Genomic DNA, 16,833 nt, shown 5'->3' with positions numbered 1-16,833 from the left:
AGAAGAGGAAAGAACCCAGCACTCCTTCGTTTACATTGACATAGTCCTCTCTTCCGGGTCTCCATTTAACCTCACGTCAGAGCCTGGAACCCGAAACTCGGATCTCGCGAGATGAGGGCTCGGTCACGTGCCCGTCACCGGGCGCGCAATGCTCTGTGGGTCTTGTAGTTTCAGGGCTCGGCGCGGAGACTGGCGGGCGCGTTGCATGGCGGGAGGTTGGAACGCGGGAGAAGTCCCTCCTCCCGGGGAAGCAGAGCGCTGGTAGTTTCTGCCTCGCCCGCGGCCCATTGGGCGCGCTGGGTTTCCGGAAGCGCGGGAGTCTCGATTTGTGCGGCTTCGCCGAGACACCTGTGGAAGGGCTCCCGGTAGAGGCCTCGTTCCCCGCGGCCATTCCGGCATTCGCAGGCGAAATGGCCCCGGGTGGCAATGGAGGGGCCGCCGCACGCAGAGGCTGCCCGTAGGCAGAGACCTTGCTGCCCTTGGAGTCGCTTGGGCCTGTCCTTTCTTCTTTCCCGTCACCCTGCGTGCCACGAGAATGAGCGCGGCCGGGGTCCCCGCCTTCGAGAAGGAGCACTTCTGGATGTACCTGCAGGCGCTCGGCTTCGAGCCGGGCCCGGCGACCATTGCCTCAGGGAAAATTGTGTCGCTCACGCACTTCGGACCGTAAGGCTGGGGCCGGCGGGCGGGGGCCTGTGGTGGGGGACGCGGGGTGACCCGCCCTGTGGCCGATCCCGCCCGGGGGTTCGTCAGGTGGGGTTGAGCGGTTACTGGGAGCCGGGCTCTGGGGACCAAAGAGCCCCGGCGCCCCGAGGCTGCTGCCTGGTGACAGGTCGAAATTCATTGTAGAACCTGAAAGACCGGGAGTATCTGATCATTGGCCCCGGCAAAAATTACAACCGAGAGAACCGAGTGGGGTACCTCTCCACTGCCACACGGGGTCGCTGTGAGGCCCGTCTCGACGGAAGACCCCAAGGGTCCGCAACAAAGGGGGCCCCTCGGAGGGGCTGCCCGCTCCCCATCGGTAGCAGAGCATGCACAGTAGGTGCACGTGCCCTTAGGGCTCCAGGGGAGGGGGCTTTAGGGGGGCTGCTTTAGGACTTCTCACTGTTCGAATTCGGAATCAAGGGCGTGCCCCAGTGCGATAACAACCACAAAGAAAAATTCGGAAGGAAAGCCCCTTCCCCACGTTTAATGCAGGCATGCCGTCCCTGTGTCTTTCCGTGTGAACTCGACGCCGTGTCTGTGGTCATCGGCCAGAGCCCTGGTGGTGGAGGGGTTCCCGGTTGGGCTCGAACCCACATGGTCAACAGTTAGAAACTACCAGCCGCCCCTCGGGAGAAAGCCGAAGCTTTCGACACCCCTAAGGAGTTATAATCTCGGAACCCACAGGGGCAGTTCTACTCTGCCCTGTAGGGTCGCCCATTAAGACTCGACGGTGAATTTGTTTTTTTGGGTTCAATTATCATCAACACTCAGGTCAAGGGGATTCGTAGGCCATGTCCCATTCTCCTCGAGCTTATCGATTTTTGTAAATGATGTTATTTTTTTTGTTCTTGTTGTTTGTGCTTGGAGAAATCATTTTGATTTTCATGCCCGGATGAAAGTGAGAAGCAGGAGAAAGATGGGGCGTTCTCCTGAAAAGATTTGCAGACTCTAAAACCCAAGGGACAGTTCCGTTCTTGCCCTAAGGGTTGCTATGAGTCAGGATTGACTTCATGGCCGTTGAGTTTGGGAGAGTTTTGGAGGGCCTGAACTATGGAGGCAGAGGAAATGAAAAGTCATTCATGTATTTGTTCATTCAGCAAGTTTATTTTGATTTTGGTGAGGGTTTGCAGATGAAATCATTTTTACTTCCAACAACTTATCATGGCTTCATTCAGCCGCCGATTTGAATCTTGGTGTGCAGGGATAAACAGAATCGAACTAAACTTCTCTTTGGCAGTTCAATCTCGTGGGCGGAGAGGCCTTCAATCAATATCTTATTATAATTTATATTAAGTACGAGAGAGAAAATAACTGGAGTCCTGATGGTGAAGTGGTTACACATTGGGCTACAATCCTCGAAGTCCACAGTTCGGAACCACCACCTCTCCGCTGGGGAAAGATAGCCAGGGAAACTCCCAGGGGCAATTCTGCTCTGCCCTATCGGGCTGATGTGAGTTGGTATCTACTTGATGGCATTGAGGAAAGAAGAAACCCCACAGGTTCAAGAACTGATTAGGAGATGGAATGGATGGAGTTTCATTTGTGTTCTTTGGGGAACAGAGACATTAAAAAAATTTTTTTTTATTTTTTACAATTTATTGGGGCTCATACAATTCTTATCACAGTCCATACATATACATACATCAATTGTATAAAGCACATCTGTACAGTCTTTGCCCTAATCATTTTTTTCTCTTTTCTTTTTTTACATTTTGTTAGGGACTCATACAACTCTTATCACCATCCATACATATACATACATCAATTGTATAAAGCACATCCATACATTCCCTGCCCCAATCATTCTCAAGGCATTTGCTCTCCACTTAAGCCCCTTGCATCAGGTCCTCTTTTTTTTCCCTCCCTCCCCTTTCCCCCCTCCCTCATGTGCCCTTGGTAATTTATACATCATTATTTTGTCATATCTTGCCCTATCCGGATTCTCCCTTCCCCCACTTCTCTGCTGTCCCTCTCCCAGGGAAGAGGTCACATGTGGATCCTTGTAATCAGTTCCCCCTTTCCAACCCACTCACCCTCCACTCTCCCAGCATCGTCCCTCACACCCTTGGTCCTGAAGGTATCATCCACCCTAGATTCCCTGTGCCTCTAGCCCTCATATGTACCAGTGTACAGCCTCTGTCCTATCCAGCCCTGCAAGGTAGAATTCGGATCATGGTAGTTGGGGGGAGGAAGCATCCAGGATCTGGGGGAAAGCTGTGTTCTTCATTGGTACTACCTCACACCCTAATTAACCCATCTCCTCTCCTAAACCCCTCTATGAGGGGAACTCCATTGGCCGACACTTGGGCCTTGGGTCTCCACTCTGCACTTCCCCCTTCATTTAATATGGTATATATATACATATATACACATACATATATACATATACACATATATACACATACATACACACACATCTTTTTTTTGCATGATGCCTTATACCTGGTCCCTTGGCACCTCGTGATCGCACTGGCCGGTGTGCTTCTTCCATGTGGGCTTTTTTGCTTCTGAGCTAGATGGCCGCTTGTTCACCTTGGAACAGAGACATTTTAAAGATAACAATTGTTCTCTGTTTCTTGGGCCAGGAGACTTTCGGGACAATAATCCTAAATCAGAAAAATAGATTTTATTCCTTGGAATCACATTTGATGCCTTTCTTGGTTCCTTATAGCTGTGTGACATTTCTTATAGGTCCTTCTGAATGTATACCCCCTTCACTTTTTGAAAAGAATGACAATTATCGATTTATGTCAAACTGTTACAAAGCTCTTGATGATTTTTAGGTTTATTAACCTTGTTTTTTCTCCCGATTCTATTTTTTGAAAACCGGTAGGAATATGTTTGATAAGCTGAACCGTGATGCCTTTCAAATAGTTTCCTATTTCTTGTTTCAAACGCTGGACCAGTCTCTTACCAAAGAACTTTTCAAGTAAGGAAACAGTTTCTACATCTTCTTAAGTGTCATTCTCAAATTTGAAAACGGACTATGTTTTGATAAAAACCAGAATTTTCAATCTGGCCTTTGATTATTGTTTTAAATGGATCCTGCGAAACACAGATTTGAGTCTTAGAATTCAGTGCTTTATGTTTATAGATCTGAATGATTTCTGCTGGTTCTTAAAGTCAAGGTACCTTGATGGTACAGTGGTTAAAGCCTCTGATGGCTCACCTCTAAGGGGCTTGACCCTACTGGCCCTTCTGCTGGAGAAAGATGTAAAGATTAACCTTAGAAACCATATGGGAAATTCTACTCTGTCCGATAAGGTTGCTGTGGATTGGAATCAACTTTATAGCAGTGAGTTTTTTTGGGGGGGGGTGCTGGGGAGAGGATTGTAAAATCACATGTCACAATCACTGTGTGATAAGATAGGTGTTTTTTTTAAAGATTTATTAGCACTTTGCCTGTCTTACAATTCAGTCATATCAAGAAGAGTCGTACAATTATCACTACAGTCAATTCTAGAAAATTTTCTTTTTTCTTGTACTTATTGTTATTTGTGAAAAGGGGGTGAAGGGAGACGTCGGACAGGGCAAGATATGGCAAAATAATTTGTAAATTATCAAGGGTTCATGAGGAGGGGGAAGGGGTAAAAATGAGGAGCTGATGTCAGGGGCTTAGGTGGAGAGGAAATGTTTTGAGAATGATGAGGGCAATGAATGTACAGATGTGCTTTACACAATTGATTTATGTATGGATTGTGATAAGAGTTGTATGAGCCCCTAAGAAAACGATTTAAGAGATAGAGTAGCACTCGCCGTGTGTGATATGGGCATCTGCAGGAGTCACGCGCTCACGCACCTGGCTTTTCATGTGGGATCATTTGTTTATCTCTTGCAAGATTCTTTTTAGGATTAGTGTCCAAAACTATTTACTCCCTTCTTTACACACAAGCCTAGTGCAGGGGCCCTCGAACTACGGCCCACAGGCCACATGCAGCCCTCCCAGGCTGCCGAGTGTTTTCACCCCGTTTGTTTTTTTACTTCAGAATAAGATATGTGCAGTATGCATAGGAATTTGTTCATGGTTTTTTTTTTTAATCTATAGTCCAGCCCTCCAACGGGTCTGAGGGACAGTGAACTGGCCCCCTGTTTAAAAAGTTCGAGGACCCCTGGCCTAGTGAGTCCATTGAGAACGTTGACCTCTAGCTGATGTTCAGTAATTCATTCCTCTATTTAATATACTTCTCCATTGTTTAATTGCACTTCACTGAGCTCAACCTTACAGATGGATTAAAATGAAAACACCCGCTTTCTCACAGGTTGGTGTCTGAGTAGTTGAAATTCAATCATGTTAGCCTAGGTGTCTCTTTAGCATTGCTGTTTCTAGGTTAGGATATGAGTTTGATATTTTTAAAAAAATTAACTGAATTTTTTTTGTTCATAATTCTAATGTTCCTATTTTTGTTTTTAAGATTTTGTTGGCCTCCATTTGACCAAAAACGTGATGCAGAATACCGGAAACATTGTTGTGAATGGTTAAAGAAAATTTCTGTAAGTATTATTTTTTGAAAGTTAGTGTAAGCTTGAAGTTTAAAAAAGTAGTACATGAACTCTTTAGAAGTGAAATCTTGTTCATGCTTTTATGCTAAAAGTATAAGTAAAACCAAACCAAAACTGCCATTGAGTTGATTCAGCCTCATAGTGAATGAACCTATACAACTTTTACAGGGTGAGCTAGTTTTTTCCCCTCTGAGTGGCTGGTAGGTTTGAACCACCAACCTTGTGGTTAGTGGATCAGTGCTTACTTGACAATACCATGAGGCTGTCCTGTATCACTTTATGGTAGGATTTAAAACAAACAAACAAACAAACCAGAATTTCTCTAGGCAAGGCATCACTTTGCTCTAGTCTCGGCTATCTTAACAATTCTAAATGTGTTAAGCTACAATATGCACCAAGCATTTTGCTAGGTGATTGGTTTACAAAGATGGATCAGACTGGAGCATACATGTCATTGTTAACTGAAGTCCTCACATCTCTGGCAGTGATTGCCATGCTAGGTCTTACCTTTGTAGCTGTTTCTAACAAAGTAAGGAAAGGGTCCTGCCCAGATTTTTTTTAAGGGATTTTATGATCACAGAATGACAAAAGTGCTGGTTAACTTTGTGCCTCGGTGTGAGAGAACAATATCACTGAGCTGAAGATGGCAGAAAGGAAGAACGGGAGTCCTTGACGTTGTTGAGCATAAGTCCAAGCGAACTGGACACCAACTAGCTATTACAAACAAGATCCTGTTGGCTGTGTGTTTGAGGCTGCTAACTTCTTGGCATTGTGTTTGTGCTTGTAGGCTGAGTGCTTCAGTGGCCAGAGCACCCCTGTAGGCAGTTACAGAGACTCCTGGGCCATATACTCGGGATAAGGACATCTTCAGCTTTTGCTTCAGTAGGCTTTTAATCCAGCATACCTTCTCCTTTAAATGATTTTAAAATTGAGTTGAACATGATACACACTTTTCATTGTGGTAAAAAGCCATACTATCAATTTGTGTAGTTGCTTCACAAATGCTGTTGCCTGGGCCTATGGACTAAGGACCATAGTCTCAGGCATCAGTGAGGTCAGTTGGCATCACATAATCCCCAAAGACAATATTCCACAGCTTACTTTGGTTAATAGTGCTTGGGGTCTTAAAATTCGTGACTATTAGACACTGTTAGTCTCTCCTGTGTGGAAGAAAAAAAGTGATGAAAATTGAAGACACCTGAAAACAATTAGTCCAGTGAACCCATGTACCAAACAAACATTCAGAATCGTTGGTAATGGTAGCCAGGATCACAGGAGAAGGTCCTGAACAGAGAGGAGAAGAATGTGGAACAAACTCCAAATAAACCGACTAGGTATACTAGTGGTTAGAGACAGTGGAATACCCAAGACTATGGCCCTTGGTCACCCTGCAGGTCTAGAACTGAGCTCTCTCCTGGCTCAGTATTCAGCCAGGCAATAGGCCGATAAGGGAAGCAATGACACTAGTGAGGTATGCACACCTTAGAATGGGTAGGAGTCTTTTTACTGCCAAGGACCATTTGCGTATTGATAACATCATTCTTGGGCTGAACTGATCAAACATTTAACTCGCCGCTAATGTGATGGAGCTCCGGTGGTATAGTGGTTATGCTTTGGAATGCTAACCTCAGGTCTGCTCTGGGGGAGAAAGAAGGCGCTCTAGTCCTGGGAGGGTTACAGTCCCAGACACCCTCAAGGCCAATTTGCCCTCCTTTAGAATTGGCTGTGAGTCAGAATGAACTCGAGGCTGTGAGTTTGATTTTTTTTTTTTAATGTGATGGGTGAAATTGTTTGCCCAGTCTGCTTCTCTCTGGTGAGACGTGTGGTATTAGCTGGTATTGGACCTTAGTCGCCTGCGGGTGGGATATTCCCCACCCCTGCCATAGGATAATGGAGCATTTGGGATAAAGAGAACAACATTCACTGAAGGACAGCATTCTGAAGGACTAGGAAAGCAGGAAGAGGGGAAGCAGGAAGCACGCGGAGGAAATGGCATCACTGATGCTTCACAGAGGGGATGCAGTCAGTGCGAGGAAGCAATGCATGTGAATTGTGGCGTGGAAAACGGATCAGCTCCTTAAACTTTCATCCACCCAAATCACAAGAAAAAGGTTTAAACAACAAGTGGGGTGCTGTCAAGGTGCTTCTGACCCATGGCACATCATGTGACACAGTAGACGTGCCTCGTGGGGTTTTCTTGGCTGGAATCTTTAGGGAGGCACGTCACCAGGACTTCTCTTTCTCCCAGGTGGCTGCAGCGAGGGTGTAACCCATCGAAGTGTGCGTCAGTACCGGGGTGCTCAGAGGGTGCACCACCAGAGCCCTCTCGCCTTCTGAATAAGAATTATGTAAATACAAGGTCTCGTTGCTAATCTGCTCTTGACATTGTTTCTTTCCTGCATAGGCTGAGTGTGGAGGTAGCTTCCCTCAAGTTGTCGGCTCCCTGTTTATGTCTCCTGGTGGCCCGAAGTTTGTCCATCTGATGTATCACTTTGCAAAATACGTGGCAATAAAATATGTTAAAACTTGTTCTAAAAGTAAGTTGAGTTTCTAGGAGGGTTATTTTCCCCCACCTTATATTCATTACAATTTATAATCTATGAAGAGATTTTAATGAAGCAAGGTAAATGAATGTACCTCAGAAGCAAATACTAATATACTACTGGGACTGTTGGTTGAAATCCTTGCATAATGTGCATTCATGTTGTTAGGTGCCATCGAGTTGGTCTGACTCAGCGATCCGAAGCACAAAAGAGCGGAGCATATTTAAGTATGCAGGTTATTTTATTATGCTCTAATTCGGAAAAGACGATGTAGCAAATATATTTTAGGCTGTGGGTTAGTTTCTATTGCCTATTTGTGTTTTGTAACACTTTACAAAATGAAAACCTACAGGCCTCAGGAAGACAGGAAATGGGCCAGGTCTTGATTGAGCTGCAGGTCATAGTATGTTGGCCCCTGCTATCCTTGTACTGAATGTGGAATGGAATATATTTAAGATTTATTTTTGTTACTGTTGGCTTAAAAAAAATTTACTTTTAAATTTGTGTTTTAAAGGGGTGTTAGCAATCAGTTAATTCACAAAAACAAAGACTTGACTTTTTCATACTAAACCTTTACAGTGTGATCATTTTTCTTAATCTTTTAAAAATTTATTTAATGGCACAGGAGGGAGGGGGGAAAGGGGAGGGAGGGAAAAAAAAAAAGAGGACCTGATGCAAGGGGCTTAAGTGGAGAGCAAATGCCTTGAGAATGATTGGGGCAGGGAATGTATGGATGTGCTTTATACAATTGATGTATGTATATGTATGGATGGTGATGAGTTGTATGAGTCCCTAATAAAATGTAAAAAAAGAAAAGAGGAGAAAAAAATGATTAGGGCAAAGACTGTACAGATGTGCTTTATACAATTGATGTATGTATATGTATGAACTGTGATAAGAATTGTATGAGCCCCTAATAAATTGTTAAAATTAAAAAAAATTTATTTAATGAATCATTTTATTGGGGCTCATACAACTCTTATCACAATCCATACATACATCAATTGAGTAAAGCACCCTTATACATTCATTGCCCTCGTCATCCTCAAAATTCGCCTTCCACTTGGGTTCCTGGAATCAGCTCATTTTCCTTTATTTCCCTTCCCCTCCCTCCCCGCTCCCCCCTCCCCCTACAGTGTGATAATTATAGCTTATTAATTATGCTTTGATGTTTCACTGGTTTATGCTTGAAAAGCAGAGAACATACAAAGACGTTGAAACAATACGCCCTGGCCATCAGCCATTGCTGACATTTTGCTGTAATTCCTTTTAGGTGTTTTTAGTACATGTGTTTATACATTTTTATTTATCTTGATTAAGTAATACAGCCTCCCGGCTCAAAATTCAAGAAAAGGGTTTCCTTCCAACTCTGTTCTCTGGCTACTTGGTTCCTTCCTTGAGGGAACCTGTGTTTGTAATCAGTAAAACAAGGGACGAGGCCGCACTTCCTGAAGTTTGTGGAGCATGGCATCATTGTCAATTCCATTTTCCCATAAGCTTGAAGCCCCCTCATGCATGCTTTTTTCTTTTTTTAAACTATAAACCATATTTTATAAACTTTTTGTAGGGAGTTGGGAAGCATAATCTGTAAGCAGGACAACAGATGGCAAAAAGATGAGTTCAGTGCTGTAATTGTAACCCTAACATTGAAAATGCTGGGATGTTTTTGCAGTCCTTTGAGTGAATGTGCAGATTGGCCGTGTGCCTGATGATGTGTAACTGCAGGGAAGTCCTACGATCGTTAATGCCATAGCCAGGGACTCCTGGAGAGGGGAGTGTCTGCTGGGTCTCCTATCCTCTTGGATCGCACTAGGAGGAAAAGTAAACCCATAGCAACAATGCCAGTGGTACGTTCTCACGTCCTTGCTTCTCACTGGTGGTCTTTCTTTCTTGTTAAAAGCTCTTGCAAAAAAGAATAGCTGCTCACACATACAATGTGTGGTTGAGACATTGGGTTCTGAATGGACTGCACATTTTGGGCAAATTAAAAGTTTTTCCCAATGTCCTTTTTATATTGTGTACTGAAAATAAGTTTGCATTTTTAGTAATTGTATTTTGTGTTTGTGTGAATGGCATATTGGTGTGTAAGGAATCGTTGGTTACGTGAGGTTAATTTAATGTTTTAAAATTAATAAAAATTCCATACTCTGCTACGTAATCCTTTGGAAGTCTGTGTTCGCTGTGATGTTGTTTGTGTTCAGTTGCAGATTCTCAGGTACATTTTACGGATACATTTAATATAAAGCAACAAGATTTGCACAGGTGCATTGCCAGATGTCACATAGCCCGTAACAGATTTTTCCAAATTTTGCAAAGACAGGATTGTGTGACCCGAAAATATCAAGAAAATGCACAGTAAGTAATACTTTGACTGTGAGAAAATGAAAATTCGGTTCCTGTTGAATAAATGTCATCTCGAGAACTTTGTGGAAATAACCCACCACACCTACTTAAAAAGGGGTCAGTGCCTGACTAGGGTTGGAAGATGGTGGTTTGCACTCACCCAGAGGTGCCTCTGAAGAGAGTCCTGGTGATCTCCTTCTGAGAAGTCACAGCCTTGAAAACCCCATGGAGCTGCTGGGCTCTGCATGCGTGGGCTAGCCACTTCTATGACACTTCAAAACAGTGGCTACTGTCTTTCTAAGTTTGATGTCTTAAGAGCTTCACAATGAAATATTTGAAAGCTTTAGAGTGCTGTAAGTGAAAATTAGAAAAGGGGGAAAATAAAAAATTAAATTTTCATATAGCTTTTATACTTAAAAATATATATATTCTTTTGTTGTTGTTGTCGTTAGGTACCATTGAGTCGGTTCTAATCCATAGTGACCCTGTGCCCAATAGAACCAAACACTGCCTGGTCCTGCGCTAACCTCACAGTCTATGCTGAGTCCACTGTCGCAGCCACTGTCAGCCCGTCTTGTCGAGGGCCTTCCTCTCGTCCACTGAGCCTCTGTTTTAGAGCTATGCCCAAACTCGCTGCCATCAAGATGATTCTATCTCATACTACTGTGTAGGGCTTCTCAGACCAGACGGTGTCATCTTTAGCCAGCATATCCCAAGGGATGGGTTTGAACTGGCAATCTTAATAGTTAGCAGTCTAACACCTGACCCACAGTGTACCAAAGCTTTAATTGCCATTTATTATATTTTGCATCCTTTTAAAAATTATTGCATGCATTTTCCACTTTGATGTAATCATTTTTATGTCTAATCTGTTGAGTTTATACATGTTAACATTAAGTAGATCTGTCAAATAGGTAATCCATTATTTCATACTGTTTTATATTAGTTTTAACAGTTTGACGAATTACAAATTTTTTTTATTGCACCATGTGCCAGATTTAATGCTCTAGCATTAAACATGCCAGGCAAGCTTTTTACTCTAGGAGTGGATTGTGTCCAATTTTTAAGAAAACAGTTATGGACAATTGCAGTAAGGTAACTTTTAAAATATTGTGTTGCTTTTATTAAAGCTACAAAATCCTTAGAAATGGTTTTAGAACTGAAATGTGGCTCAACTGCTTTAGCTAATGTTTAAATGTAGGCATGTGAGACAGAGAGCCAAAGTGCTCTCAGTGATGCCAACATTTTACTCCAGCGAAGGTATAATTGCTCAGAAGTCGCGGTCCCTTCTCATTAGAAGCCCATCCAGGGACACCTGTGATGGAAGCAGTGTCCTTGGGAGGGGGGGCAGGGCCATGTAGCTGGCTGCTTGCTGCGTCTTTGTGGAAGAGTCCCCAGAAGCTCTGAGCAAAGGTATAAAAAGGCAAAGAGCAAAATGAGCTTCAGTGAATTGTAGTGGAATTGACTGATAATTGTGGGATCCAGCCCACATCTGGATGGGTTATAAGGGACAGCTGTGTAATTGAAGGGAAGAAATTAAGAGACAGACACGTTTTGGAGTGCTCACCTCCATTGTATCTAGAACCAGGTGCAGGAGAGAGAGAAAATGTATCCTTATATCAACTTACATAGTCTTGGGGCATGCAAGCCCCCATAGTTACAGGTAACCACATACATAACAAAGTGGGCTGTACCCTAACCCTAGAGGTCCCTGAGTTCATTGGAGGAGGAACCGAACACCAGTGCTGGGGCAGCTAATGGGGAGTGACTGTCCTCTGAGCAGAGAGCAATAATAGCACATGTTGGCGTCTATAGATGAAGCTGTTGGCCAGATAGCAGTCAGCCATGTGCACGCAAGTGGTCACGTTAAGGTAGCTCTCTTGTGGGAGGATATTGTGGAAATTAATCTTATGAGAATGTGGTTGGGACTCATCTCTAATTCACAAGTGTGAAAGCCTCCCTCCACCCAAACCCTGGCCTCCCAGGCAGCTTAAATATGAACATAAAGAATTCGTCTGCCTACCCTCTCTTCCTGTTCCTGTTTCCCACAGATAATTTGTTTGTTTTTGGCAGATTGTCCGTTAAGCGATTACGAGAATTGAGAGCAGAATGTGTAGTACTGCAAAACCACCTTAAAAAGTAAGTAGCTCTTAGAACTGAAAGTCTCCTCAGATAGTACCTACATTTTAAAGGTGAGGAAATACTGTCCTGAAGACATTCATAAAAATAATATGTAACTAGCACAATACTGGTAGGGCTAGAACACATTTCTTACATCTAGCCCAGTTCTCTTTGGAACGCATTGTTGCTTGGAGCTGGAATTTTATTTCTGTGTTTCATTGGAGTGGTTGTTATTGAGTGAGTTTGCAGATCAGTTAGCTTTTCAGATGTTACATTACCATATGCTTTTCTGATGACTAACTAGGTTATTACATTTTTGACTAGAATGGAACCCTATGAGGACCAAAGTAATCTACAAGAGAAAGTTCAAAAGGTGAGACAATTTATGAAGGGAGACTCGGAATCTATTCTTTTTATAATATGCAGTGTTTGCTCTTTTAGACCCTTTAATCTCTCTTCTTGCCATTTCTTGTTGTAGCTCTATTATATTACTAATTTTTACCTCACCATAGGTGGTGTTCAGATGCAAAGGGATCACCCAACTCTTGAATATACTGGGGAAAAACGTGTCTATGCTTTATGAGACTTAATTGACAGAAGTATTTTTAGGTGTGGTTGAACTAAAAATCTTTCATGTCAGCAAGACAAATTGGGCTTGCTTGGAACTTTATGGATCTAAATACAATATAAACGGAACAGGAGCTAGTAAGCAGGGGGAGAAAAACGTGGTCACATTGCAACTGGCTAGGGAAGAAGCAGGAATGGTGTGACCCCTGCGGAGCCTGGCTTTGCTGTCGGGTAGAAGTGCTTTCTAGGCCTTCCTTTGGCCTGGATGAATCTTCTGGTAGTGATTTGTCTTCACTGGCTGGAAAAAGTGAGTCCCCTTTTTGGGCAGCAGTTGTTTATTCAGTCACTACTGATCACTTGCTATTGACAAGCGCTGGTCTTAATTCTGGGACCAGGAAGCAGGAGTCACTGCTTCTGTGGCACTTCCAGGCAGTGCGTGTGCAATAGTGCGTGTGCACGTTCCGATTGCTGGGTGCAGGAGCTCGCACTGTTACTGTAGTGCACCAGTATTAACCCGCCGAAATGTGTTCTTTAACGTCTGCTGAGTTTGAGTCAGATCAGTTCCCTGAGTTATTGACAAGATCAAACTTTTAGACTTGAAAAATCTGGAGCATTGTAAACGTGTCTAGGTCATGTCATCTGGTGACACCTCTAACGTGCTGTCCAGTGAGGCTTCCTGGGAGGATTTCACTTCGCCCTGGAGCACCGCTGTTAGAGAGAGTGAATATTTCAGGCATGCCAGGGGAAGGCAGACATTGGCTTGGGTTCGGTTATCCTATTTATCTACCTCTTTCCTCTCTTGGTAAGTTTTACTAAAGCATTCAGCACAAACCGAAAAGCGCAAACACGCTGTCAGTGTATAGCTGGATGAATTGTCACAGAGTAAACATACATGTAACCAGCTTCACTTTAAGAAATGGCATTTCCAGCACCCTAGACCTGCCTTCAAGCCTCCTTTCACTTATAGCCCTTTCTCTTGAAGTGCAAACAGTCCTGAGCCCTTCCTTATAGCAATCAACGGTTAGTTTTTCAATTTTTTTTGTTATTAATAAATCCTTTTATTGGGGCTCATACAACTCATATCACTATCCATACATACATCAATTGAGCAAAGCACCCTTATACATTCGTTGCCCTCGTCGTTCTCAAAATTCACCTTCCACTTGGGTTCCTGGAATCAGCTCGGTTTCCTTTTTTTCCCCCTCTCCCTCCCTCCCCGAGTTTTTCAATTTCTATAGATAGAAATACATAAAATGCATTCGTTCAATATATGCTCATGTGTAAGCTTTGACTCGACATGTTTGTGCTGTTATTCATGCTTTTGTGTGTAGTTGTAATATGTCTGTCTTACTGCTAGATAATGGTTTCGTGCATGCATAAAGCATCGTTTACCCTTCTGACTGTCTGAGTACCTAGTCCACTCTTTTGAACCTGTGTGTAGTTTCCAGTTTTTCATTATTACAAGTAATAGTACTGTGAATATTCTTGGACCTGGGTTTCAGTGGACATACATGTTAGTATCTGCCAAAGATTCTCTGACTTTTGGGAAGCAGGCTTTTTCATACTTGAAACTTGAATGACTTTTAAAATTGTTGCATAATATCTTGTCTCCCCAACCCCCCCCTTCCCCAATCATTTATTTTATCCCTTCAAAATCTTTATTAGCTCAATGGCGTATCAAACTACAGGAAATGTTAATTGTCTGTTGGTATAGTGTAAGCCTGCTTAGATTTGCTTTGGAAATTGTAATGAGTTAGATTCGTACAGAAATTGGACTTAAAACACATTTTGACAGTCATGTCATTCACTGCTTTGATACTGCTAAAATACAGTTGTTTAATTTTTTCTTCAGAAATTATTCCAGTGATAACTATTTGTTCCTCAGAAGGAGTATAAATTTATGTCTTACTTTCTTTAGTGCATGCTGAGACTATGTTAAATATCTTTTTTTTGTCTGTTTTCCAAGGTTCGGTCATTGTGGGCTTTAGTGAGCGAAATGATCGTGTTTCTGGAAGAAGAGAGAGAAGTTGTTGGTTCCGTTCTTAACCTCGTTAACCAGTACTCTTTAGATGGGACCGATGTGTCTGTTAGTATTCCAAGGCTTCTACTTGACAACATTGAAAAACAGATGTGTCAGGTAAGCATTCCAGAGTAAGAGCGGCTTCAAGTTGCTGTTGGGATGGCAAGGGTTTTACTGTGTCTGCTTTCATGGCAATTAACCAAGGAAAGCTGCTGAGAAAACATCTGTCCCATTATTTTATACTAGCATGTTACATGCTGCTTTTCTTTAGTGTTTTACGCTTTCAGAATGTGTTGTGTGTACATGTAGTCGTAGCTTCCATAAGGAGGGGTGTTTCTAAGGGCCTCCGTCAACTTTCACTCACAGTCTGTGCCGTGCCGTGGAGGGAAGATGACGCTCGTCCTTCAGAACTTTTCAAGGAGGCCACCCTCCCGATTGCCACATGTTTTTTGGAAAATGCTTCGTTCTCTCCACGGCTGGACTGTTTCCCTGCTGCTTTCCTTCTGATGACTTTTCATGGTGGCATTCTTTGTGGTTCCTTGAGGGCCCCCTTTTCCTAGTGCACAGAGGACTGGTGGCACCGTGGGTCAGGCGTTCCGCAGTTTGAACACACCAGCCACTCCGGGGGAAGAAAGATCCAGCAGTCTGCTGCTACATAGATGCGTAGCCTTGGAAAAACCCCGTGGAGTGGTTTTCTCTCTGCTCTGAGTCAGAATCAGCTAGAAAGGAGTGGGTTTCTTGCCCATTAGTCACATTCACCCCTACTGTACTAACCCCATTCTATGGCTTCAACCACCTCTCTTTTTTTAATCGTTTTATTAGGGGCCCATCCAACTCTTATCACAATCCATGCATACATCAGTTGTGTAAAGCACATTTGCACATTCATTGCCCTCATCATTTTCAAAACATTTGCTTTCCACATAAGCCCCTGGCATCAACTCCTCATTTTTCCCCTCCCTTCCCCGCTCTTTCCTCCCTCACGAACCCTTGATAATTTATAAATTATTATTTTGTCATATCTTGCCCTGTCGACGTCTCCCTTTTCTGTTGTCCGTCCCCCAGGGAGGAGATTATATGTAGATCCTTGTAATCTGTTCCCTGTTTCCAATCCACCCTCCCTCCACCCTCCTGGTATCGCCATTCACAACACTGGCCCTGGATCATCCGCCCTGGATTCCCTGTGTTTCCAGTTCCTATCTGTACCAGTGTACATCCTCTGGTCTAGCCAGATTTGTAAGGTAGAATTGGGATCATGATAGTGGGGGTGGGGGAGGGGGAGGAAACATTTAGGAACTAGAGGAAAGTTGTATGTTTCATCGTGGCTGCACAGCACCCTGACTGGCTCGTCTCCTCCCCGCGACCCTTCAGTAAGGGGGTGTCCAGTGCCTACAAATGGACTTTGGGACTCCGCTCCGCACTCCCTGCTCTCATTCACAATGATATGATTTTTTTGTTCTGATGATGCCTGATACCTGATCCCTCCGACACCTTGTGATCACACAGGCTGGTGTGCTTCTTCATGTGGGCTTTGTTGCTTCTCAGCTAGATTCCCGCTTGTTTACCTTCAAGCCTTTAAGACCCCAGACGCTATCTTTTGATAGCCAGGCACCATCAGATTTCTTCGCCACATTTGCTTATGCACACGTTTGTCTTTAGCGTCAACCACCTCTTTTATCATAGTAGTCCCACATTACTATCTCCCTTTTACCTAAACTGCCTGCTCATGGGATATTTCCATTTAGATAGCACATATTTATTTTTTCTAGCAAACACCTGATTTACTAAGCATTAGCTGTATGCCAAGTATTGACAGCGTACAGGAAGTAGAAAGATAAATTACTTTTTTTCCACTCCAAAGAACATTCAGTTTAAGGCGTGACATGATAAGAACATCAGCCTCAAAGTGTGTAAAAACTTAAGACCTAGAATTCGAATTTCTCCCAGAGATGGGCAGGTAAAATACATCAGTGAGCATCCTCATTCAAAGAAAAGAGCGGTGGAAAAAAAATAATAAAATAAAAAAAAAATTAA

General features: G+C 43.3%; 1 protein-coding gene across 2 annotated transcripts in view; it reads left to right on the top strand.

Annotated features, from left to right (window-relative positions):
• Positions 1-264: 264 nt before the first annotated feature.
• HAUS6 (HAUS augmin like complex subunit 6) overlaps positions 265-16,833 on the top strand; it is a 37,970-nt gene continuing 21,401 nt past the window's right edge. Inside the window, exons 1-8 of one of the 2 annotated variants that reach the window (XM_075559971.1) lie at positions 267-663; positions 3,539-3,634; positions 5,118-5,196; positions 7,610-7,742; positions 9,950-10,103; positions 12,165-12,230; positions 12,537-12,585; positions 14,746-14,916. In XM_075559971.1, coding sequence (XP_075416086.1) covers positions 536-663; positions 3,539-3,634; positions 5,118-5,196; positions 7,610-7,742; positions 9,950-10,103; positions 12,165-12,230; positions 12,537-12,585; positions 14,746-14,916 — 876 coding nt within the window. In that variant the 5' untranslated portion in view covers positions 267-535. Of the gene's footprint in view, positions 664-3,538; positions 3,635-5,117; positions 5,197-7,609; positions 7,743-9,949; positions 10,104-12,164; positions 12,231-12,536; positions 12,586-14,745; positions 14,917-16,833 lie in introns of those variants that run through there. The other variant, XM_075559972.1, reaches the window with a different exon arrangement.

Source organism: Tenrec ecaudatus, chromosome 10, assembly GCF_050624435.1.
Source record: "Tenrec ecaudatus isolate mTenEca1 chromosome 10, mTenEca1.hap1, whole genome shotgun sequence".
In the NCBI taxonomy this organism is placed as follows: domain Eukaryota; kingdom Metazoa; phylum Chordata; class Mammalia; order Afrosoricida; family Tenrecidae; genus Tenrec; species Tenrec ecaudatus.
Note: the sequence above shows the minus strand (reverse complement) of the source record. Positions and strands in the feature narration are given on the sequence as shown.